Source organism: Canis lupus, chromosome X (assembly GCF_011100685.1).
Source record: "Canis lupus familiaris isolate Mischka breed German Shepherd chromosome X, alternate assembly UU_Cfam_GSD_1.0, whole genome shotgun sequence".
In the NCBI taxonomy this organism is placed as follows: Eukaryota; Metazoa; Chordata; class Mammalia; order Carnivora; family Canidae; genus Canis; species Canis lupus.
The window spans coordinates 124,417,044-124,437,305 of record NC_049260.1 but is presented as its reverse complement, the minus strand read 5'-3'; the positions used below and the strand labels follow the sequence as shown (position 1 = coordinate 124,437,305).

The following is a 20,262-nucleotide window of genomic DNA, read 5'->3' as shown; positions in this document are numbered from 1 at the left end:
AACCCCAGCCAGACTTAAAAAGAAAAGTCCCAAATAAATAAAATCACAAATGAGAGAGGAAAAATCACAACCAGCACCACAGAAACACAAACAATTCTAAGAGAATAATATGAAAAATTTATGCCAACCCATTGGACAACCTGGAAGACATGGATAAATTCCTAGAAACACATAACCTACCAAAACAGAAAAAAGAAGAAATAGAAAATTTGAACAGACAGATAACCAGCAAAGAAAGTGAACCAGTCATCAAAATCTCCAAACAAACAAAAGGCCAGGGCCAGATGGCTTTACAGGGGAATTCTTCCAAACATTAAAAAAAAAAAAAAGAGTTAATACCTGTTGTTCTCAAACTATTGCAAAAAATAGAAATGGAGGGAAAACTTCCAAAGTCATTCTAAGAGGCCAGCATTACCCTTAATCCAAAGCCAGACAGACTCCAGTAAAAACAGAATAGAGGCCAATATCCCTGATGCACATGGATGCAGAAGTTCTCAACAAGATACCAGCAAATCAAATCCAACAGTACATTGAAAGAATGTGGGATCCCACCAGGATCAAGTGGGATTTATTCCTGTGCCGCAAGGGTGGATCAATATTCACAGATCAATCAGTGTGATACACCACATGCATAAAAGACAGGATAGCACCCATGGGATCCTCTCAATAGATGCAGAAAAGGGATTTGACAAAGCACAACATCCATTCTAGATAGAAACCCTCAACAAAGTAGGGATAGAGGAAACACACCCCATCATAATAAAGGCCATATACAGAAACCCGCAGCAAATCTCATCCTCAATGGGGAAAAACTGAGAGCTTTTCCTCTAATTTCAGGAATAAGGATGCCCACTCTCACCGCTGTTATTTAACATAGTGCTGGAAGTCCCAGGCTCAGCAGTCAGACAACAAAAAGAAATAAAAGGTACCCAAATCAGGAAGGAAGAAGTTGAACTTTCGGTCATTGTAGAGGATGTGATGCTATATATAGAAAACCTGAGTTACTCCAAAATATTGCTAGAATTGATAGAAAAATTCAGTCAAGTCACGGAATACAAAATCAACATGCAGAAATCTGTTGTATGTCTATGCACCAATAATGAAGCAGCAGAAGGAGAAATCAAGGAATAGATCTCATTTACAACTGCACCAAAAACCATGAGATACCTAAGAATAAACCTAACCAAAGTTGGAAAGAACTGTACTGCAAAAACTATAAAACACTTATCTAAAAAATTGAAGATGACAAAAAGAAATGGAATATATTCCATGCTCAGAGTTTGGAGGAACAGATATGATCAAAATAAAAAATATATTACCCCAAACAACTACACACTTAATGCAATTCCTGTCAAAATACCAACAGCATTTTTCACAGAAGTAGAAGAAAAAATAGTGAAATTTATATGGAACCATAAAAGAACCCGAATAGCCAAAGCAACCTTTTAAAAGAAAAGCAGGGGGCAGCCCGGGTGGCTCAGTGGTTTAGTGCTGTCTTCAGCCCAGGACATGATCCTGGGGACCCGGGATCGAGACCCATGTTGGGCTCCCTGCATGGAGCCTGCTTGTCCCTCTGCCTGGGTCTCTGCGTGTGTGTGATGAATAAACGAATAAAGTCTTAAAAAAAAAAGCTGGAGGCATTACAATTCCGGACTTCAAGTAATATTATAACCTGTTGTGATCAGGACAGTAAGGTGCTCGCACAAAGCAGACACATGGATCCATGGAACAGGATAGAGAACCCAGAAACGGGCCTTGAATTCTATGGTCAGTCTTTGACCCAGCGGGAAAGCCCGACTGATGGAAAGAGAGAGACTCTGTTCCAGAAATGGTGTGGGGAGAAGCGGACAGCCGTGTGCGGTAGATGGACCTGGAGCACTTTCTCACACAGAAAACAAAAATAAATCAAAATTAAAACATTGCTGAAAGTCACTCGGGAGGCCCCGAATACGCGGGAAGCCCCGCCGCCCCCCCCCCCCCCCCCCCGGTGTCAGGACCTGAACGTGTCCCATCGCCGAGTCGCGCCCAGGCGACAGACAGGCCGCACCCCCTCCGGGAAGCTCCCCCGCCCCGCCCTGCGCAGCCCGAGTGCAGGGGCCGCCTGGAGGGGCACCCAGAGGGAGGGCCCCGCCCGGTCCCGGCGCACCTGCAGCGCTCCCGCCGCGCCGACCCGCCGCTGCTGGCACCGCGGGGCGGCGCTCGGGACCCGGGGGCGCGACAGGCCCAGCCCGGGGGGGGGGGGGGGCGGGGGGGATCAGCTGGGCGCCCGCCTGCAGCCCGGGCTCGGGTCGGCAGCCCTGGGGGCGCGGGGGGAGCCCGCAGGCTCCACGGGGGCCCGGGTCAGCGGGCTGCAGCTGCCCGAGCTCCCTGTCCCTCGGGCCCCGCCCTGCCCCTCCCTACACACGGGGGACAGTGACCCCCAGGTGCCAGGTGCCGCGGCACAGCCGGCGCGGGGGCTCGCGAGGCCGCACCGGGAGGAGCAGGCGCGGGCCAGGGCCAGTGGGGCGGCGCGGCGGGAGCAGGGGGCCGGGTCAGCGCGCTGCCCAGACAGCGGGTGTCGCCCTGCCGTCGGGCCCCCCATCCCGCGCCCGGAGGGGCCCCGCGCGACCTTCGCCGCCGCCGCCGCCGCGCACGTCCGCCCGCAGGTGCCCCTCGCCGCCAGGGGGGGCGCGCAGTGGGGGCGAGTGCCCCTCGATGGACGTGCAGGGCGATCCCCGCTGCCTCGGGGGGCCTATTCCTGCTCCCTCGGGGGGACGGACCCCGACTCCTGTCCCTTGGCGGAGGGACCCCGACTCCTGTCCCTTGGGGGAGGGACCCTGACTCCTGTCCCTTGGGGGAGGGACCCCAACTCCTGATCCCTTGGTGGAGGGACCCCGATTCCTGATCCCTCGGGGGGAGGGACCCCGACTCCTGTCCCTTGGTGGAGGGACCCCGCTTCCTGATCGCTCGGGGGGAGGGACCCCAATTCCTGCTCCCTTGGGGGGGGGGACCCGGGTTCCCGCTCCCTCGGAGAACAGCCCTCCTGAGAACACGGTGCCGAGGGAACGCGGCCGGCGCACACGGCCACCTACTGGTCCCAGGGTGGCCCCTGCAGCAGGTGTCCAGCGGACGCCAAGCGGCAGGGACAGGAGGCCGAGGAGCGGTCGGTCCCCGGGGGCAGGACGGGGTGCAGGGGGCAGTGAGCGCGCGGCGGCCGGGCCGTCTGTGCGGGGCGCTGCCGCGTGTGCAGCCGAGAGGGCCGACATGTCGGGGGTGCACGTGGGGGCGCGCGAGCTCCTGCACGCTCGTGGGTGGCGCCCCATGCCGTCCGCGCGGCGCAGAGCCAGCGACTTCCCGCCTTTTCTGGCGGGCGAGGGCCGGGCCAATGAGGACGCGGTGACCTCATCAGATCTGCGTGTCACCGCGTGCGCAGCGGGGAGGGGAGGGGGTGTCGCTTTTATACGGAGCGGGGCCTCCTCGCCCGCTGCTCAGAGCTCGGGAGCAGCCGGCCCAGCGCGCCGCACGGCGGTGCACCCCGGCGCTCCTCTCTGCGCCCCGACGCCGTCTTTCGGAAGCGCAGCCCGAGGTTGGTCTCTCCGCAGCCCGAGGTCGGTCTCTCCGCAGCCCGAGGTCCGTCTTTCTGCAGCCCGAGGTCCGTCTTTTGCTCCCTCGGGCGGAGGGACCCCAATTCCCGCTCCCTTGGGGGTCCCGGATTCCTGCTCCCTCGAGGGGAGGGGCCCCGATTCCTGCTCCCGGGGGGGGGGGGGGAAGAGGCCGTTATTCCTGCTCCCTGGGGGGGGGGGTGCCCCGATTCCTGCTCCCTCGGGAGGAGGGACCCCGATTCCTGCTCCCTCAGGGGGAGGGGCCCGATTCCTGCTCTCTCGGGGGGGAGGGACCCCGACTCCTGCTCCCTTGAGGGGAGGGGCCCCGATTCCTGCTCCCTGGGGGGGGGGGGAAGAGGCCGTTATTCCTGCTCCCTGGGGGGGGGTGCCCCGATTCCTGCTCCCTCAGGGGGAGGGGCCCGATTCCTGCTCTCTCGGGGGGAGGGACCCCGGTTCCCGCTCCCTCAGAGAACAGCCCTCCTGAGAACACGGTGCCGAGGGAACGCGGCCGGCGCACACGGCCACCTACTGGTCCCAGGGTGGCCCCTGCAGCAGGTGTCCAGCGGACGCCAAGCGGCAGGGACAGGAGGCCGAGGAGCGGTCGGTCCCCGGGGGCAGGACGGGGTGCAGGGGGCAGTGAGCGCGCGGCGGCCGGGCCGTCTGTGCGGGGCGGTGCCGCGTGTGCAGCCGAGAGGGCCGACATGTCGGGGGTGCACGTGGGGGCGCGCGAGCTCCTGCACGCTCGTCGGTGGCGCCCCATGCCGTCCGCGCGGCGCAGAGCCAGCGACTTCCCGCCAGCGGCTTTTCTGGCGGGCGAGGGCCGGGCCGGGCCAATGGGGACGCGGTGACCTCATCAGGCCTGCGTGTCACCGCGTGCGCAGCGGGGCGGGGAGGGGGTGTGTCCCTCGGATACGGAGCGGGGCCTCCTCGCCCGCTGCTGAGGGCTCGGGTGCAGCCGGCCCAGCGCGCCGCACGGCGGTGCACCCCGGCGCTCCTCTCTGCGCCCCGACGCTGTTTCGGCAGCGCAGCCCGAGGCCCGTCTCTCTGCAGCCCGAGGTCGGACTCTCTGCAGCCCGAGGTCGGACTCTCTGCAGCCCGAGGTCGGTCTCTCTGCAGCCCGAGGTCGGACTCTCTGCAGCCCGAGGTCGGACTCTCTGCAGCCCGAGGTCGGACTCTCTGTAGCCCGAGGTCGGTCTCTGCAGCCCGAGGTCGGACTCTCTGCAGCCCGAGGTCGGTCTCTGCAGCCCGAGGTCAGTCTCTCTACAGCCCGAGGTCGGTCTCTCTGCAGCGCGAGGCCCGTCTCTCCGCAGCCTGAGGTCGGTCTCTGCAGCCCGAGGTCGGACTTTCTGCAGCCCGAGGCCCGTCTCTCCGCAGCCCGAGGTCGGTCTCTGCAGCCCGAGGTCGGACACTCTGCAGCCCGAGTTCGGTCTCTCTGCAGCCCGAGGTCGGTCTCTCTGCAGCCTGAGGCCCGTCTGTCTGCAGCCCTTGCCCCGTCTCTCCGCAGCCCGAGGCCGGTGTCTCTCTGTCCGCAGCCCGATGTCTCTGCAGCCCAAGCCCCATGTCCCCGCGGCCCGACGCCCGAGCGTCCGCAGCCCGGGGTCTCCGCAGCCCGAGGCCCGTGGCTCCGCGGCCCGACGCCCGAGCGTCCGCAGCCCGGGGTCTCCGCAGCCCGAGGCCCGTGGCTCCGCGGCCCGACGCCCGAGCGTCCGCAGCCCGGGGTCTCCGCAGCCCGAGGCCCGTGGCTCCGCGGCCCGACGCCCGAGCGTCCCCAGCCGGGCCGCAGCCGGGCCGCAGCCCGAGGCCCCGCGCCGAGCGCCGCCGAGGCCCCGCGCGCGGCTCAGGGGGAGCCGTGGAGGGCGGGCCGGCCGCCCGAGGTCGTGCCGCTCGCGCAGCGCCCGCGCGGGGCTGGCCTTCTCCGTGTGCCAGATGGAGCGCCTCCTGCGGGCCGGCCGCTACGCCAAGCGCCTGGGCGCGTCCGCCCCCATCTTCCTGGCGGCCGTCATCCAGTTCCTGACGGCCACCGTGCTGGGGCTGGCGGGCGACGAGGCCCGGCACAGGCGCACCGCGTACATCACCCCGGAGCTCGTGGACCGGGCGCTGCACAACCACGAGCTGCTCAGCGGCTTGTTCACGATGACCACCGTGTCCCAGGTGGCCCCGGCCCGGTACTAGCCGCCCCCGGCCCCTGATGCCCGCCGCCGCCCGGGGAGCCGCCGGGGGGGCTCGGTGACCCCCGCGTCCCCGCAATAAAAGGCGCAGAGACAACCAGACGTGTGCGCCTGGCTCACTGGGTGCGGGACGCGCCTCGGGGGGAGGGCGGGGGGGGGCGGGGGGGAGGTTGGGGTTTGGGGTTGTGGGCGAGGTTGGGGTGGGGGTGCGGGGCTCGGGGATGACGGGGGGTTGGGGTGCCCTCGGCGGTGCACGATGGGGGTGATGGAGGATTTGGGGTGTGGCGTGGGGCGCGGGTTCGTGGGTGTGGTGCGGGGTTCGGTCATGCGGTCCGGAGCATTGTTGGGGTGCAGGGACGGGGGCTGTGGCGGGGTCCGGCTGGGGTGCAGGGGTGGTGGTGGGGTCCGGCTGGGGTGCGGGGACGGGGACTGCTCGGGGTCCGGCTGGGGTGCGGGGTCGGCTCAGAGTCCGCGATGACACCCAAGACCGGCTTCTCTCGGGGTCAGGGCAGGGGTGGCCGGGTTGGGGGTTACGTTGGGGCATAGAAGACCCCCACACACACCGCACGGCCGGTCCCGAGGACGATGGCGCGTGTGGGGCTGGAGTCCAGGACCAGGTGTAACAGCCGCCGGTCCCCAGTCTAGAATTTGCCTGGACAAGGGCACAGCACAGTGTGAGGCCTCTGGCCACAACCTTCTGGCTTATGAACTTTGCCCCTGGGAAGGGTTTTCCCCCAGACCCCTTGATGTGCACATGGGTCTGTAACTTGCATCAGGCCATTGGGTCTTAAAGCCAGAGTAATGGCTGAGTGTGAGACCTACGTCTTTTTAGTTATTGTTATTTCTTTACGCCCTATGTAGTTTCAATTTTATTAGGAATTTTATTGCTACAACTTTCCTGCTAGGTACTGGTGCTTTACTGGAACTTTAATACGCTCATTTTTATAATGGGAACAGAATACGTGGCCTCCATTTTAGATTGTTATTGGAAGAGCTAAAGAGAGATAAACATGTAAAATCGTATATGCATACATATGTGGATATATGATATATAAAAATACATTTTATGATTTATAAAAATAGAGTTCTGCTAGAGTAAGAATTTTATTTATTTATTTAAGATTTTATTTATTCATAGAGACAGAGAGAGAGAGGCAGAGACCCAGGCAGAGGGAGAAGCAGGCTCCATGCAGGGAGCCCGACGTGGGACTCGATCCCGGGTCTCCAGGATCATGCCCGGGCTGAAGGCAGTGCTAAACCGCTGCACCACCCGGGCTGCCCTAGAGTAAGAATTTACTAAGAGTTTGGGTTGGTACTATTTACAGTCTGTGATACTATTATTTCTTTTACATTTCTTATTTAGTATTTTTATGTCATACAGTGAAATCAACCTCTTTGGAGCCCCATTCTGTGAATTTAACACTTGGAGAAATGTGTGTATCCACCACCACAATCAGGACATGAACAGCTCCATCAACCCAAAAGTCTAGTTTGGTACCCCAGTCCCTTTTTAGTTGTCATGATTTTTGTTGAATTAACACTTGTTGAGGGGAGCCCCAGGGAAGGGTGTTGGACGATGAGCCGAAGTTCAACCAAGAGTGAAAGGGAAAGGGAAGCAGAGAAGTATATCACTCGTACCTCCTTGAAGAGGTGCACAGCATGTCTGGAGCGACACATGGGGAGGTCAAGGCAGGGCACGTGCAGAGGGGGCAGCAGGCCGTGGAGCATATGCCTTTACTAATAAGTTCATGGGTGAAAAGTTTCTGGGGTTTCTGGGCTAAGGCTGGATTGAGCACTTCAAAACAAAAAGAAGAGTGGTGATTTGGTAAGCTCTGTGGGAGTCCTAAGGGACCCGTAAAGGGAGGAGCCAGCACGCAGGAGAGACTGTTTAACACTGGGGAGACTGGGAAAGTCCTACCCGTGCTTAGGCCTACTTGTGACTCGGCCGTCATCCAGAGCACGCCCTTGAGGGTAAGCTAGCGTCTGCTCGACTCCGGCATGTTGTTGAAGCGGCAGTATTCTGGAGTAAACTCTAAGCACTAGTCAAACCCTTTCCTCACCTCATCTTGAACAACCACTGCTCTGTTCTCCCTCTCTGTGGAATAGCCTTTCCCAGAACAACTTGTGTATATAATTCATACAGTATGTCACCTTCGAAACTGGCTCCTGTCACTCAACATATTTTTGAGGCTTATCTAGATTGTTTATCTAGAATGTATCAATAGTTGTGTTTTATTGTCAAGTTTTATTCCATTATATGGATATACCACATTTTGTTTGATCATTTGCATAGTGCAGGACATTTTGGTTTCCAGGTTTGGGGAATCTTGAATAAACTGCTATAAACATTTATGGATAGCTTTTGTATAAACATGAATTTTCATTTCCCTAGGGTGAACACTAAGGATTTGAACTACTAAATCATATGAAAAGTTCCTCAGCCCGCTTCCCAATTAGCCTGACCCTCATTTCCTATAGGCAACCACTGATCTTATTTTTCCCCACCATATATTAGTTTTGCTTATTCTAGAACTTCAAATAAATGGAATAAGACATGCAAGTACTTTCAGTGAAGCCTCGAGATTTATCCATATTTTTGCACATATCAATGACCTATTCCTTTCCATCATTGTTATTTAGTTTTATTGATAAACTACACTTTATTTATATATTCAAACTCTGATCAAAAATGGCCTGTTTAGTTTTTTATTATCATGAATATAGCTACTATGAAGGTTTGTGTTCAAGGTTTTGTGTGTAAATGTTTTCATTTCTCTTGGATAATTCCTAAAGTGGAAGTGTCAAATGTATACCTAGCTTTATAAGAAATTGCTTAGCTGTTTTCCAGTGTTTGTATCATTTTACACTCCCAGTATGTGTGAGGGTCCCAGTTGTTCCGTATTTTTGCCTACATTCAGTGGTGTCAGCTGGTTAGCTTTAGCCATTCTACACCAGGTACATATATAGTGATACCTCATTGTGGTTTTAGTTTGCAAATAACTAATGATGAGAGATGTTGAGCACATTTCAATTTTCCATTTTGGTAGGTTCTTAGACTTGTCAAAAGCACAATAACCCTTTTCCCACTAAAGAACGTATGATCCTTAATATTTTCTCTTCTCCTTGACTTCCTGAAACTTAAATACTATGATGGGAAAAAGGTTATTGTGGTTTTGGTGTACACAGGATAGCCGCACCATGTCAGGTCTATGTAGAACTTTGGTTCTAAAAACCAACTTTGTTATTATCTTTATTACAAGTCTAGGAATTTTTAAAGGAGATGGGTCTGGGTGCCAGGTTGATAAAGGGTGTACTTGTGATCGTTAATTTTACATGTCAAATTGGTCAGGCCACTGTACCCTGACATTTGCTCAAAATTTACCTTTGATGTTTCTGTGAGCTTATTTTGTACTTGAGCTTGACATTTAATCAGTGGACTTTGAGTAAAGCGGATTACCAGTCCCCATTTGTTGCTAGCTCTCACTCAATCAATTAAAAGCCTTAATAGAAACCCCCTTGGAAGAAGAGGGAACTTAGCCATTAAGCCTGCAAACTGCCTTTGAACTCCAACTGTACCTCTTTTGTGTGTCTCTAGACTGCTGGCCTATCCTGCAGATTTTGAGATTTTCAACCCTTCACAATCATGTAAACCAATACCTTAAAATCAATCTATTTTTAGATATAAGCAGACATATGTATATGTATGTATATGTACACATATACAAGTATACACACACATTATACATACAAAGATTCTGTTCATTTATATCTCTAGAGAAATCCAATGCTGCTCATATACCTAACACCAGGGTTTTTGGTAACCTCTCTATATCATCAATGCAAGGAGTTAGACCAGAGGCCTAAGGAGGCTTTTTCTTAAACCCAAACCCAAATACTATCACCAGTCACATTCCGTAACTCCTAAGCATTCTTGTCATAAGACAGTAAGAAAGCTGCCCAGGCCTACATTTCCGGTTGAGAAGATTGTACCAGAAAAAGCTAAGTTACAAAGGAGGATACACCCTAACACTGTTGCAATAAGTTAGACTAGGCTTTTAGGGCTCCGAAAGACCCTTCCAGGCAGCCACGTGAGTGCGCAGGACTGGTGGCGGAGTCTGTGTCAGATGGGCCTCTTTTGTATTTTCTTACCTACTGACTGCTTCCCCGTTGCTGAAATGGCGGCATGAGGACTACCTAACCGTCCCACCCATTTACAGGCGCTTAACTCACGGTGACCACCGCCTACACATCCCCCAACACACACACACACTAAAGGCAAAACAGAACTGCCCAACCGCATCCTTAAACCTCACCCCACCAGATCAGTTCCGTACACAGCCTCAGGCTAAAGGGTGCATTTTCCGAAAGCAGAAGGACTGAGAGGGAGATTACATTCTGGAGAGTTCTCACTGGCCCTCCCAAACCCCTAAAGGCAAGTGGAATGTAAAAACACGCGGCTAGTAACGTTTGCACGCGACATTTGGACCAAAAAGCCTTGAAAATGTAGGATTCTGAAACAGGATGCTGTCCTCTTGGGCAAGAAAGGCGCGGTCTCGCAGGCCGAGGACCACGCAATAGGACAGAAGCACGCTGATTCAACACATCTGAGTTACCTACCAGTGGCGGGAAGGCGCCCAGGACAAGTAAGTCCCAGCGTGGCCCAGGCCCACGTCTGAGAATGGAACCTAGGCCCACAACCCTGAGTTCCAAGGCACGCCAGACACCTCGACAGTCGAACGTGGGCCCCTGCTTTGCGCGGGACACATTCGCCTTGGCGCCGAGGAAGGCCCACGCGGCCAAGGTTGTCTGTGGATTGACTGTGCGGCACAGCCCGAGCAGCAGGCGCACGGACCGCTGCGAGTGAACGACCACACTGCGGCCCGAAGCACAGCCACCCGCTCTTCCCCTTGCTGCCTCCCGACAGGTGGAGCAGCTATTCCGCGTTACGGAGGAAGGCGAACCGCAGGCGAGAGGCATCAGAACGGCTTTATTGTGGATTTAGGGCAGCAGCCCCGAGGGCCCGTGCCATCTAGTGCTCCCCAGGGGTACGCGTGGGGCGTGGGCAACAAAGGAGAACCTGGGTGAGCACCTGGAGAGACACCGGCCTGCGCTAAAGCAGATCCCCGACGAACAAAAAACGGAACCGAGAGGCGTGTGCAACATCCAACCGTCCGACTTGCAACAGAGGTGTACGGGAGGGTGGGGGTGGGGGTGGGGGTGGGGGCCCGCAGGGGAGTTGGGTGCAAGAAGAGGCCAGGGGTAAAGGGGCCGCTCGGTGTCCCGTGGCCCGTCTTGGGGAAGAGAGCCAAGTCCTCCAGGCTGACCCCGTGATGCTGGGGTGGTTGCCGCGCCAGGGACGGCACGAAGCCTGTGGGATGCGGGAGGCTGCAGTCCCGCAGCGTCCGGTGGAGGCGGGCGGGCGAAGAGCAAGACAGGTGCGAGTGCCGGGCCCCTGCCCGTCGGTCCGTGGGCACCGCCGCCCGCCGGCCGGCCGGCCGGCCCGCGGTCCAACGGCGGGGCAGCAGCAGGCCACGGGGCCAGAGGCGGAAAGCGGCTTCGGGGCTGGCGCGCGCGAGTGGTCAGACGCCCTGCCCCGACGGGGACACGGCTTCCTGCAGAACGAGGTGCAGCAGGTGGTTCTGCTCCGCACTGAGCAGCGGCCACATGTCCACCTGCAGCGACTTGACGGCCTCCGTGTCCTTCTCGTGGGTGGCCATGACCAGGGACTGGAGCAGCAGGAACAGCTCGTCGGGAAGCTGGCCGGCGCCGTCGGGCCCGTGGCCGTCGAAGGCCTCCCAGGAGTACTTCTCCAGCGTGTGGGCGTGCTCGGGCAGCAGCTTGGCGGGCGGCGGCTGCAGCAGGAGCAGCAGCAGCACGCGGGACACCTCGCAGCGGACCAGCACGTCCGAGAAGGCGCCCAGCGTGGCGGGCGCGGGCGTGGGCGTGGGCGCGGGCGCGGCAGGCAGCAGGGCGGCGGGCAGGGCCGGGGCGGCGGCGGCGGGGCCCAGCGGGGCGGAGGCCGACGAGGACGAGGCCGAGGCCGACGAGGTCGAGGCCGAGGCCGACGAGGTCGACGCCGCCGCCGGCGGGGCCAGGGGCAGCGGCGGGGCGGGCGGCGGCGGGGCCGGGGGCGGCTGCCGCAGCGGGTGGCTGCCGTGCTCCCGCGCCAGGCGCTGCATGCGCGTGAAGACGGCCAGGGCGCCGCTGTAGTCGCGCGCCAGCAGCTGGCAGGAGGCGGCGTCGCCCAGCGCCTGCAGCGCGGCCAGGGGCAGCTGCGGCAGGTGCAGCTGCGCGGCGCGCAGGAAGTGGCCGGCGGCGGCGGCCGGCTGGCCCAGGTCGCGCAGGGCGGCGGCCAGCTCGAGGCACAGGCCGGCGGCGGCGGCCGGCTGGCCCAGCTCCAGGTGCAGGCGCACGGCGGCGCCCAGCGCGCTGGCGGCGGCCTGCAGCGGCTCCCCGTAGGCCGCGGGGCAGGCGAGGCGCTGGCGGGCGTCGCGCTCCTGCCGCAGGAAGAGGCGCGCGGCCTCGGTCAGCGCCAGCGCCTCCCCGGGCCCGTGGAACAGCGCCTGCTGGCAGCGCGCCACGGCCAGCTGGCACCACGCGGCGTACGGCAGGCACTCCTGCGCGCGCAGCTCCCGGCCCAGCTGCGCGAACTGCTCGCCCGCCTCCGCCACGTTCGGCTTCCGCAGGAACCGCTTACGCAGCTTGCTCGACACCTGCCGGTAGCGGGCCAGGAAGTCCCCGGCCTCGGGCCCCGGGCCCGCGCCGCCGCCGCCGCCGCCGCCGCCGCCGCCCGGGCCGCCGCCGCCGCCGCCGCCCGGGCCGCCCGCCGCCGCCGCCGCCATCTTGCCCGCACGCGCGCACGCCCGACGTGCCCGCGTCCCCCGGCCCCGCCCCCTGCGGGCCCCGCCCCCCCGCGGACCCCGCGCATGCGTGCGCCGCCCCCCGCCGTCCCGCCGGACGGAACCGAGCGCGCGGGCCGGCGCGGGGCCTGGGCGGGCCGCGGCCCTTCCGAGGCGACCCCGGCCCCCGGGTCGGCCCGCGCCCCCGGCCCCTCCCGGCCCCTGCCGGCCCCCGAGCTAACGTCGCGGCGCCGGCCCGCCTGGCCCCGAGGCCGCTTGGCCGGAGTCAGGATGGTCCCCGCCCCCCCAGCCTTCCGTCAAAGCCCTGTCCCCTCGAGTCCGCGCCGGCACCTGTGTCCCCCAACAGTCCGCGCCGGCAGCTGTGTCCCCCCATTCACTCCGCGCCGGCAGGTGTGTCCCCCTCCATCCCGCAGCCAGGTTGTTACTGCACCGGCGTTCACCCCATCACCACGCCGCAGGCATGGTCCTGAGCTCCAGCCCCACACACACCATCGTCCACGGGACTGGCCCGTGCGGTGGGGGGGGGTCTTCTATGCCCCAGCGTCACTCCCAGCCCAGCCACCCCCTGTCCTGACCCCGAGCAGTCCCCGTCCCCGCACCCCAGCCGGACCCCACCACCACCCCTGCACCCCAGCCGGACCCCGCCACAGCCCCCGTCCCTGCACCCCAACAATGCTCCGGACCGCATGACCGAACCCCGCACCACACCCACGAACCCGCGCCCCACGCCACACCCCAAATCCTCCATCACCCCCATCGTGCACCGCCGAGGGCACCCCAACCCCCCGTCATCCCCGAGCCCCGCACCCCCACCCCAACCTCGCCCACAACCCCAAACCCCAACCTCCCCCCCGCCCCCCCCCGCCCTCCCCCCGAGGCGCGTCCCGCACCCAGTGAGCCAGGCGCACACGTCTGGTTGTCTCTGCGCCTTTTATTGCGGGGACGCGGGGGTCACCGAGCCCCCCCGGCGGCTCCCCGGGCGGCGGCGGGCATCAGGGGCCGGGGGCGGCTAGTACCGGGCCGGGGCCACCTGGGACACGGTGGTCATCGTGAACAAGCCGCTGAGCAGCTCGTGGTTGTGCAGCGCCCGGTCCACGAGCTCCGGGGTGATGTACGCGGTGCGCCTGTGCCGGGCCTCGTCGCCCGCCAGCCCCAGCACGGTGGCCGTCAGGAACTGGATGACGGCCGCCAGGAAGATGGGGGCGGACGCGCCCAGGCGCTTGGCGTAGCGGCCGGCCCGCAGGAGGCGCTCCATCTGGCACACGGAGAAGGCCAGCCCCGCGCGGGCGCTGCGCGAGGCGGCACGACCTTCGGGGCGGCCGGCCCGCCCTCCACGGCTCCCCCTGAAGCCGCGCGCGGGGCCTCGGCGCGCGCTCACGGCGCGGGGCCTCGGGCTGCGGCCCGGCTGCGGCACGGCTGGGGACGTCGGGCGTCGGGCCGCGGAGCCACGGGCCTCGGGCTGCGGAGACCCCGGCTCGGACGCTCGGGCGTCGGGCCGCGGAGCCACGGGCCTCGGCTGCGGAGACCCCGGGGCATGCGGACGCTACGGGCCGTCGGGCCGCGCGAGCCACGGGCCTCGGGCTGCGGAGGACCCCTGGCTGCGGACGGCTCGGGCGTCGGGCCGCCGGGGACATGGGGCTTGGGCTCTGCAGAGACATCGGGCTGCGGACCAGAGAGACACCGGCCTCGGGCCTGCGTAGAGACGGGGCAAGGGCTGCCAGACAAGAACGGGCCTCAGGCTGCAGAGAGGACCGACCTCGGGCCTGCAGAGAGACCGAACTCGGGCTGCAGAGTGTCCGACCTCGGGCTGCAGAGACCGACCTCGGGCTGCGGAGAGACGGGCCTCGGGCTGCAGAAAGTCCGACCTCGGGCTGCAGAGACCGACCTCAGGCTGCGGAGAGACGGGCCTCGCGCTGCAGAGAGACCGACCTCGGGCTGTAGAGAGACTGACCTCGGGCTGCAGAGACCGACCTCGGGCTGCAGAGAGTCCGACCTCGGGCTGCAGAGACCGACCTCGGGCTACAGAGAGTCCGACCTCGGGCTGCAGAGAGTCCGACCTCGGGCTGCAGAGAGTCCGACCTCGGGCTGCAGAGAGACCGACCTCGGGCTGCAGAGAGTCCGACCTCGGGCTGCAGAGAGTCCGACCTCGGGCTGCAGAGAGACGGGCCTCGGGCTGCGCTGCCGAAACAGCGTCGGGGCGCAGAGAGGAGCGCCGGGGTGCACCGCCGTGCGGCGCGCTGGGCCGGCTGCACCCGAGCCCTCAGCAGCGGGCGAGGAGGCCCCGCTCCGTATCCGAGGGACACACCCCCTCCCCGCCCCGCTGCGCACGCGGTGACACGCAGGCCTGATGAGGTCACCGCGTCCCCATTGGCCCGGCCCGGCCCTCGCCCGCCAGAAAAGCCGCTGGCGGGAAGTCGCTGGCTCTGCGCCGCGCGGACGGCATGGGGCGCCACCGACGAGCGTGCAGGAGCTCGCGCGCCCCCACGTGCACCCCCGACATGTCGGCCCTCTCGGCTGCACACGCGGCACCGCCCCGCACAGACGGCCCGGCCGCCGCGCGCTCACTGCCCCCTGCACCCCGTCCTGCCCCCGGGGACCGACCGCTCCTCGGCCTCCTGTCCCTGCCGCTTGGCGTCCGCTGGACACCTGCTGCAGGGGCCACCCTGGGACCAGTAGGTGGCCGTGTGCGCCGGCCGCGTTCCCTCGGCACCGTGTTCTCAGGAGGGCTGTTCTCTGAGGGAGCGGGGAACCGGGGTCCCTCCCCCCGAGAGAGCAGGAATCGGGCCCCTCCCCCTGAGGGAGCAGGAATCGGGGCACCCCCCCCCAGGGAGCAGGAATAACGGCCTCTTCCCCCCCCCCCAGGGAGCAGGAATCGGGGCCCCTCCCCTCAAGGGAGCAGGAGTCGGGGTCCCTCCCCCCCGAGAGAGCAGGAATCGGGCCCCTCCCCCTGAGGGAGCAGGAATCGGGGTCCCTCCTCCCGAGGGAGCAGGAATCGGGGCACCCCCCCCCCCAGGGAGCAGGAATAACGGCCTCTTCCCCCCCCCCCCCCGGGAGCAGGAATCGGGGCCCCTCCCCTCGAGGGAGCAGGAATCCGGGACCCCCAAGGGAGCGGGAATTGGGGTCCCTCCGCCCGAGGGAGCAAAAGACGGACCTCGGGCTGCAGAAAGACGGACCTCGGGCTGCGGAGAGACCGACCTCGGGCTGCGGAGAGACCAACCTCGGGCTGCGCTTCCGAAAGACGGCGTCGGGGCGCAGAGAGGAGCGCCGGGGTGCACCGCCGTGCGGCGCGCTGGGCCGGCTGCTCCCGAGCTCTGAGCAGCGGGCGAGGAGGCCCCGCTCCGTATAAAAGCGACACCCCCTCCCCTCCCCGCTGCGCACGCGGTGACACGCAGATCTGATGAGGTCACCGCGTCCTCATTGGCCCGGCCCTCGCCCGCCAGAAAAGGCGGGAAGTCGCTGGCTCTGCGCCGCGCGGACGGCATGGGGCGCCACCCACGAGCGTGCAGGAGCTCGCGCGCCCCCACGTGCACCCCCGACATGTCGGCCCTCTCGGCTGCACACGCGGCAGCGCCCCGCACAGACGGCCCGGCCGCCGCGCGCTCACTGCCCCCTGCACCCCGTCCTGCCCCCGGGGACCGACCGCTCCTCGGCCTCCTGTCCCTGCCGCTTGGCGTCCGCTGGACACCTGCTGCAGGGGCCACCCTGGGACCAGTAGGTGGCCGTGTGCGCCGGCCGCGTTCCCTCGGCACCGTGTTCTCAGGAGGGCTGTTCTCCGAGGGAGCGGGAACCCGGGTCCCCCCCCCCAAGGGAGCAGGAATTGGGGTCCCTCCCCCCGAGCGATCAGGAAGCGGGGGTCCCTCCACCAAGGGACAGGAGTCGGGGTCCCTCCCCCCGAGGGATCAGGAATCGGGGTCCCTCCACCAAGGGATCAGGAGTTGGGGTCCCTCCCCCAAGGGACAGGAGTCAGGGTCCCTCCCCCAAGGGACAGGAGTCGGGGTCCCTCCGCCAAGGGACAGGAGTCGGGGTCCGTCCCCCCGAGGGAGCAGGAATAGGCCCCCCGAGGCAGCGGGGATCGCCCTGCACGTCCATCGAGGGGCACTCGCCCCCACTGCGCGCCCCCCCTGGCGGCGAGGGGCACCTGCGGGCGGACGTGCGCGGCGGCGGCGGCGGCGAAGGTCGCGCGGGGCCCCTCCGGGCGCGGGATGGGGGGCCCGACGGCAGGGCGACACCCGCTGTCTGGGCAGCGCGCTGACCCGGCCCCCTGCTCCCGCCGCGCCGCCCCACTGGCCCCTGGCCCGCCGCCTGCTCCTCCCGGTGCGGCCTCGCGAGCCCCCGCGCCGGCTGTGCCGCGGCACCTGGCACTGGGGGTCACTTCCCCCGTGTGTAGGGAGGGGGCAGGGCGGGGCCCGAGGGACAGGGAGCTCGGGCAGGTGCAGCCCGCTGACCCGGGCCCCCGTGGAGCCTCCTGCGGGCTCCCCCGCGCCCCAGGGCTGCACCCGAGCCCGGGCTGCAGGCGGGTGGCCCAGTGATCCCCCCGCCCCCCCCCCCCGGGCATGGGTCCTTGTCGCCGCCCCCGGGTCCGAAGCAGCCCCGCGGTGCAGCAGAGGCGGGGTCGGCGCGGCCGGGAGGCTGCGGTGCGCCGGGAGTCCGGGCGGGGCCCTCCTCTGTTGCCCCTCCAGGCGTGCCCCACTGCACTCGGGGCTGGCGCAGGGCGGTGCGGGGGAGCTTCCGGAGGGGGTGCGGCCTGTCGTCGCCTGGCGCGACTCGGCGATGGGACACGTTCAGGTCCTGACACCGGGGGGGGGGGGGGGGGGCGGCGGGGCTTCCCGCGTATTCGGGGCCTCCCGAGTGACTTTCAGCAATGTTTTAATTTTGTTTTATTTTTGTTTTCTGTGTGAGAAAGTGCTCCAGGTCCATCTACCGCACACGGCTGTCCGCTTCTCCCCACACCATTTCTGGAACAGAGTCTCTCTCTTTCCATCAGTCGGGCTTTCCCGCTGGGTCAAAGACTGACCATAGAATTCAAGGCCCGTTTCTGGGTTCTCTATCCTGTTCCATGGATCCATGTGTCTGCTTTGTGCGAGCACCTTACTGTCCTGATCACAACAGGTTATAATATTACTTGAAGTCCGGAATTGTAATGCCTCCAGCTTTTTTTTTTAAGACTTTATTCGTTTATTCATCACACACACGCAGAGACCCAGGCAGAGGGACAAGCAGGCTCCATGCAGGGAGCCCAACATGGGTCTCGATCCCGGGTCCCCAGGATCATGCCCTGGGCTGAAGACAGCACTAAACCACTGAGCCACCCGGGCTGCCCCCTGCTTTTCTTTTAAAAGGTTGCTTTGGCTATTCGGGTTCTTTTATGGTTCCATATAAATTTCACTATTTTTTCTTCTACTTCTGTGAAAAATGCTGTTGGTATTTTGACAGGAATTGCATTAAGTGTGTAGTTGTTTGGGGTAATATATTTTTTATTTTGATCATATCTGTTCCTCCAAACTCTGAGCATGGAATATATTCCATTTCTTTTTGTCATCTTCAATTTTTTAGATAAGTGTTTTATAGTTTTTGCAGTACAGTTCTTTCCAACTTTGGTTAGGTTTATTCTTAGGTATCTCATGGTTTTTGGTGCAGTTGTAAATGAGATCTATTCCTTGATTTCTCCTTCTGCTGCTTCATTATTGGTGCATAGACATACAACAGATTTCTGCATGTTGATTTTGTATTCCGTGACTTGACTGAATTTTTCTATCAATTCTAGCAATATTTTGGAGTAACTCAGGTTTTCTATATATAGCATCACATCCTCTACAATGACCGAAAGTTCAACTTCTTCCTTCCTGATTTGGGTACCTTTTATTTCTTTTTGTTGTCTGACTGCTGAGCCTGGGACTTCCAGCACTATGTTAAATAACAGCGGTGAGAGTGGGCATCCTTATTCCTGAAATTAGAGGAAAAGCTCTCAGTTTTTCCCCATTGAGGATGAGATTTGCTGCGGGTTTCTGTATATGGCCTTTATTATGATGGGGTGTGTTTCCTCTATCCCTACTTTGTTGAGGGTTTCTATCTAGAATGGATGTTGTGCTTTGTCAAATCCCTTTTCTGCATCTATTGAGAGGATCCCATGGGTGCTATCCTGTCTTTTATGCATGTGGTGTATCACACTGATTGATCTGTGAATATTGATCCACCCTTGCGGCACAGGAATAAATCCCACTTGATCCTGGTGGGATCCCACATTCTTTCAATGTACTGTTGGATTTGATTTGCTGGTATCTTGTTGAGAACTTCTGCATCCATGTGCATCAGGGATATTGGCCTCTATTCTGTTTTTACTGGAGTCTGTCTGGCTTTGGATTAAGGGTAATGCTGGCCTCTTAGAATGACTTTGGAAGTTTTCCCTCCATTTCTATTTTTTGCAATAGTTTGAGAACAACAGGTATTAACTCTTTTTTTTTTTTTTTAATGTTTGGAAGAATTCCCCTGTAAAGCCATCTGGCCCTGGCCTTTTGTTTGTTTGGAGATTTTGATGACTGGTTCACTTTCTTTGCTGGTTATCTGTCTGTTCAAATTTTCTATTTCTTCTTTTTTCTGTTTTGGTAGGTTATGTGTTTCTAGGAATTTATCCATGTCTTCCAGGTTGTCCAATGGGTTGGCATAAATTTTTCATATTATTCTCTTAGAATTGTTTGTGTTTCTGTGGTGCTGGTTGTGATTTTTCCTCTCTCATTTGTGATTTTATTTATTTGGGACTTTTCTTTTTAAGTCTGGCTGGGGTTTATCAATTGTATTACTTTTTTTTCACATAACCAGCTCCTGTTTCATTGATCTCTTCTACTGTTGTTTTAGTTATCGTATCATTTATTCCTGTTCTAATCTCTTATTTACCTTCTTCTGCTGGTGTTACACTTCATTTGTTGTTCTTTTTCTAGCTCCTTTAGGGGTTAGGTTGTTTCTTTGAGATTTTTCTTGCTTGTTAAGGTAGGCCTGTAATGCAATATACTTCCATCTTAGGACCACTTTTACCCTATCTGAAAGGTTTTAGACTACTGTGTTTTCATTTTCATTTGTTTCCATGTATGCTTAAAAATTTCTTCTTTAATTTCCCAGTTGACCCATTCATTGCCTAGTACCATGTTGTTTGACCTGCATGTATTTGTGGTCTTCCCAAGTTTTTTTTTTCTTGTGTTTGACTTCCAGTTTCACAGTGTTGTGGTCAGATAACAGGCACGGTATGACCCCAATATTTTAGTACTTGTTGAGACGTTCTTTGTGACCCAGTATGTGATCTGTTCTGGAGAATGTCCCATGTGTACTCGAAATGAATGTGTATTCTGCTGCTTTAGGATGGAATGCTCTGGATATATCTGCGAGGTCCATCTGGTCCAGCGTGTCATTCAAAGCCATGGTTTCCTTGTTGGTTTTCTGTTCAGATGATCTGGTCATTGCTCTAAGTGGGGAGCTAAAAAGTCCCCTACTATGATTGTATTATTATCAATGAGTTCCTTTATGTTTGTTATTAATCCTTTCATATATTTGGGTGCCTCCAAGTTAGGGGCATCAATATTTACAATTGTTAGATCTTCTTGTTGGATAGTCCCCTGTACTACGATACAGCACCTTCTTCATCTGTTGTTACAATCTTTGGTT

The 20,262-nt window shown here is 60.3% G+C and overlaps 4 protein-coding genes across 17 annotated transcripts; 2 read left to right on the top strand and 2 right to left on the bottom strand.

Annotated features, from left to right (window-relative positions):
• Positions 1 to 3,321: 3,321 nt before the first annotated feature.
• Positions 3,322 to 5,838, top strand: LOC119878040 (histone H2A-Bbd type 2/3-like). Of its 14 annotated transcripts, none has more exons than XM_038586679.1 (3): positions 3,322 to 3,565; positions 4,870 to 4,961; positions 5,086 to 5,838. In XM_038586679.1, the coding sequence occupies exon 3, from the start codon at positions 5,118 to 5,120 to the stop codon at positions 5,751 to 5,753; it is 636 nt and encodes a 211-aa protein (XP_038442607.1). In that variant the 5' UTR covers positions 3,322 to 3,565; positions 4,870 to 4,961; positions 5,086 to 5,117; the 3' UTR covers positions 5,754 to 5,838. The 14 variants fall into 14 exon arrangements, with proteins under 14 accessions (XP_038442607.1, XP_038442604.1, XP_038442609.1 ...); XM_038586676.1 differs by having other exon boundaries at positions 3,322 to 3,587; XM_038586681.1 differs by having other exon boundaries at positions 3,322 to 3,587; positions 4,870 to 4,981.
• A 4,880-nt stretch (positions 5,839 to 10,718) lies between these two features.
• LOC119878137 (40-kDa huntingtin-associated protein-like) lies at positions 10,719 to 12,677 on the bottom strand. The gene is made up of 3 exons (XM_038588864.1): positions 12,622 to 12,677; positions 11,769 to 12,526; positions 10,719 to 11,672 (listed from the first exon to the last, which is right to left on the bottom strand). The coding sequence occupies exons 1-3, from the start codon at positions 12,675 to 12,677 to the stop codon at positions 11,329 to 11,331; spliced, it is 1,158 nt and encodes a 385-aa protein (XP_038444792.1). The 3' UTR covers positions 10,719 to 11,328.
• Positions 12,678 to 13,533: 856 nt separating this feature from the next.
• Positions 13,534 to 14,145, bottom strand: LOC119878136 (histone H2A-Bbd type 2/3-like). The gene is made up of 2 exons (XM_038588863.1): positions 14,121 to 14,145; positions 13,534 to 14,025 (listed from the first exon to the last, which is right to left on the bottom strand). Exons 1-2 carry the CDS (start codon positions 14,143 to 14,145, stop codon positions 13,619 to 13,621), a joined length of 432 nt encoding a protein of 143 aa, XP_038444791.1. The 3' UTR covers positions 13,534 to 13,618.
• A 2,001-nt stretch (positions 14,146 to 16,146) lies between these two features.
• Positions 16,147 to 19,836, top strand: LOC119878135 (basic salivary proline-rich protein 1-like). Its single transcript, XM_038588862.1, has 2 exons — positions 16,147 to 17,394; positions 19,813 to 19,836. Exons 1-2 carry the CDS (start codon positions 16,147 to 16,149, stop codon positions 19,834 to 19,836), a joined length of 1,272 nt encoding a protein of 423 aa, XP_038444790.1.
• The last annotated feature ends 426 nt before the right edge of the window (positions 19,837 to 20,262 follow it).

What these genes read in the sequence shown, in the direction of transcription:
- LOC119878135 (XM_038588862.1), top strand. Translation starts at nt 16,147, where the DNA reads ATGTCGGCCCTCTCGGCTGCACACGCGGCAGCGCCCCGCACAGACGGC. An exon ending in CGGCGATGGGACACGTTCAG is followed by an intron (nt 17,395 to 19,812) that starts GTCCTGACACCG and finishes TTTGACTTCCAG; the next exon opens with TTTCACAGTGTTGTGGTCAG.
- LOC119878137 (XM_038588864.1), bottom strand. Translation starts at nt 12,677, where the DNA reads ATGCGCGGGGTCCGCGGGGGGGCGGGGCCCGCAGGGGGCGGGGCCGGG. An exon ending in GGCGGGGCCGGGGGACGCGG is followed by an intron (nt 12,527 to 12,621) that starts GCACGTCGGGCG and finishes CGGCGGCGGCGG; the next exon opens with CGGCGGCGGCGGCGGCGCGG. An exon ending in CTCGGCCTCGTCCTCGTCGG is followed by an intron (nt 11,673 to 11,768) that starts CCTCCGCCCCGC and finishes CCGCGCCCGCCA; the next exon opens with CGCTGGGCGCCTTCTCGGAC.
- LOC119878040 (XM_038586679.1), top strand. Translation starts at nt 5,118, where the DNA reads ATGTCTCTGCAGCCCAAGCCCCATGTCCCCGCGGCCCGACGCCCGAGC.
- LOC119878136 (XM_038588863.1), bottom strand. Translation starts at nt 14,145, where the DNA reads ATGCCCCGGGGTCTCCGCAGCCGAG. An exon ending in CCGGGGTCTCCGCAGCCGAG is followed by an intron (nt 14,026 to 14,120) that starts GCCCGTGGCTCC and finishes CGACGTCCCCAG; the next exon opens with CCGTGCCGCAGCCGGGCCGC.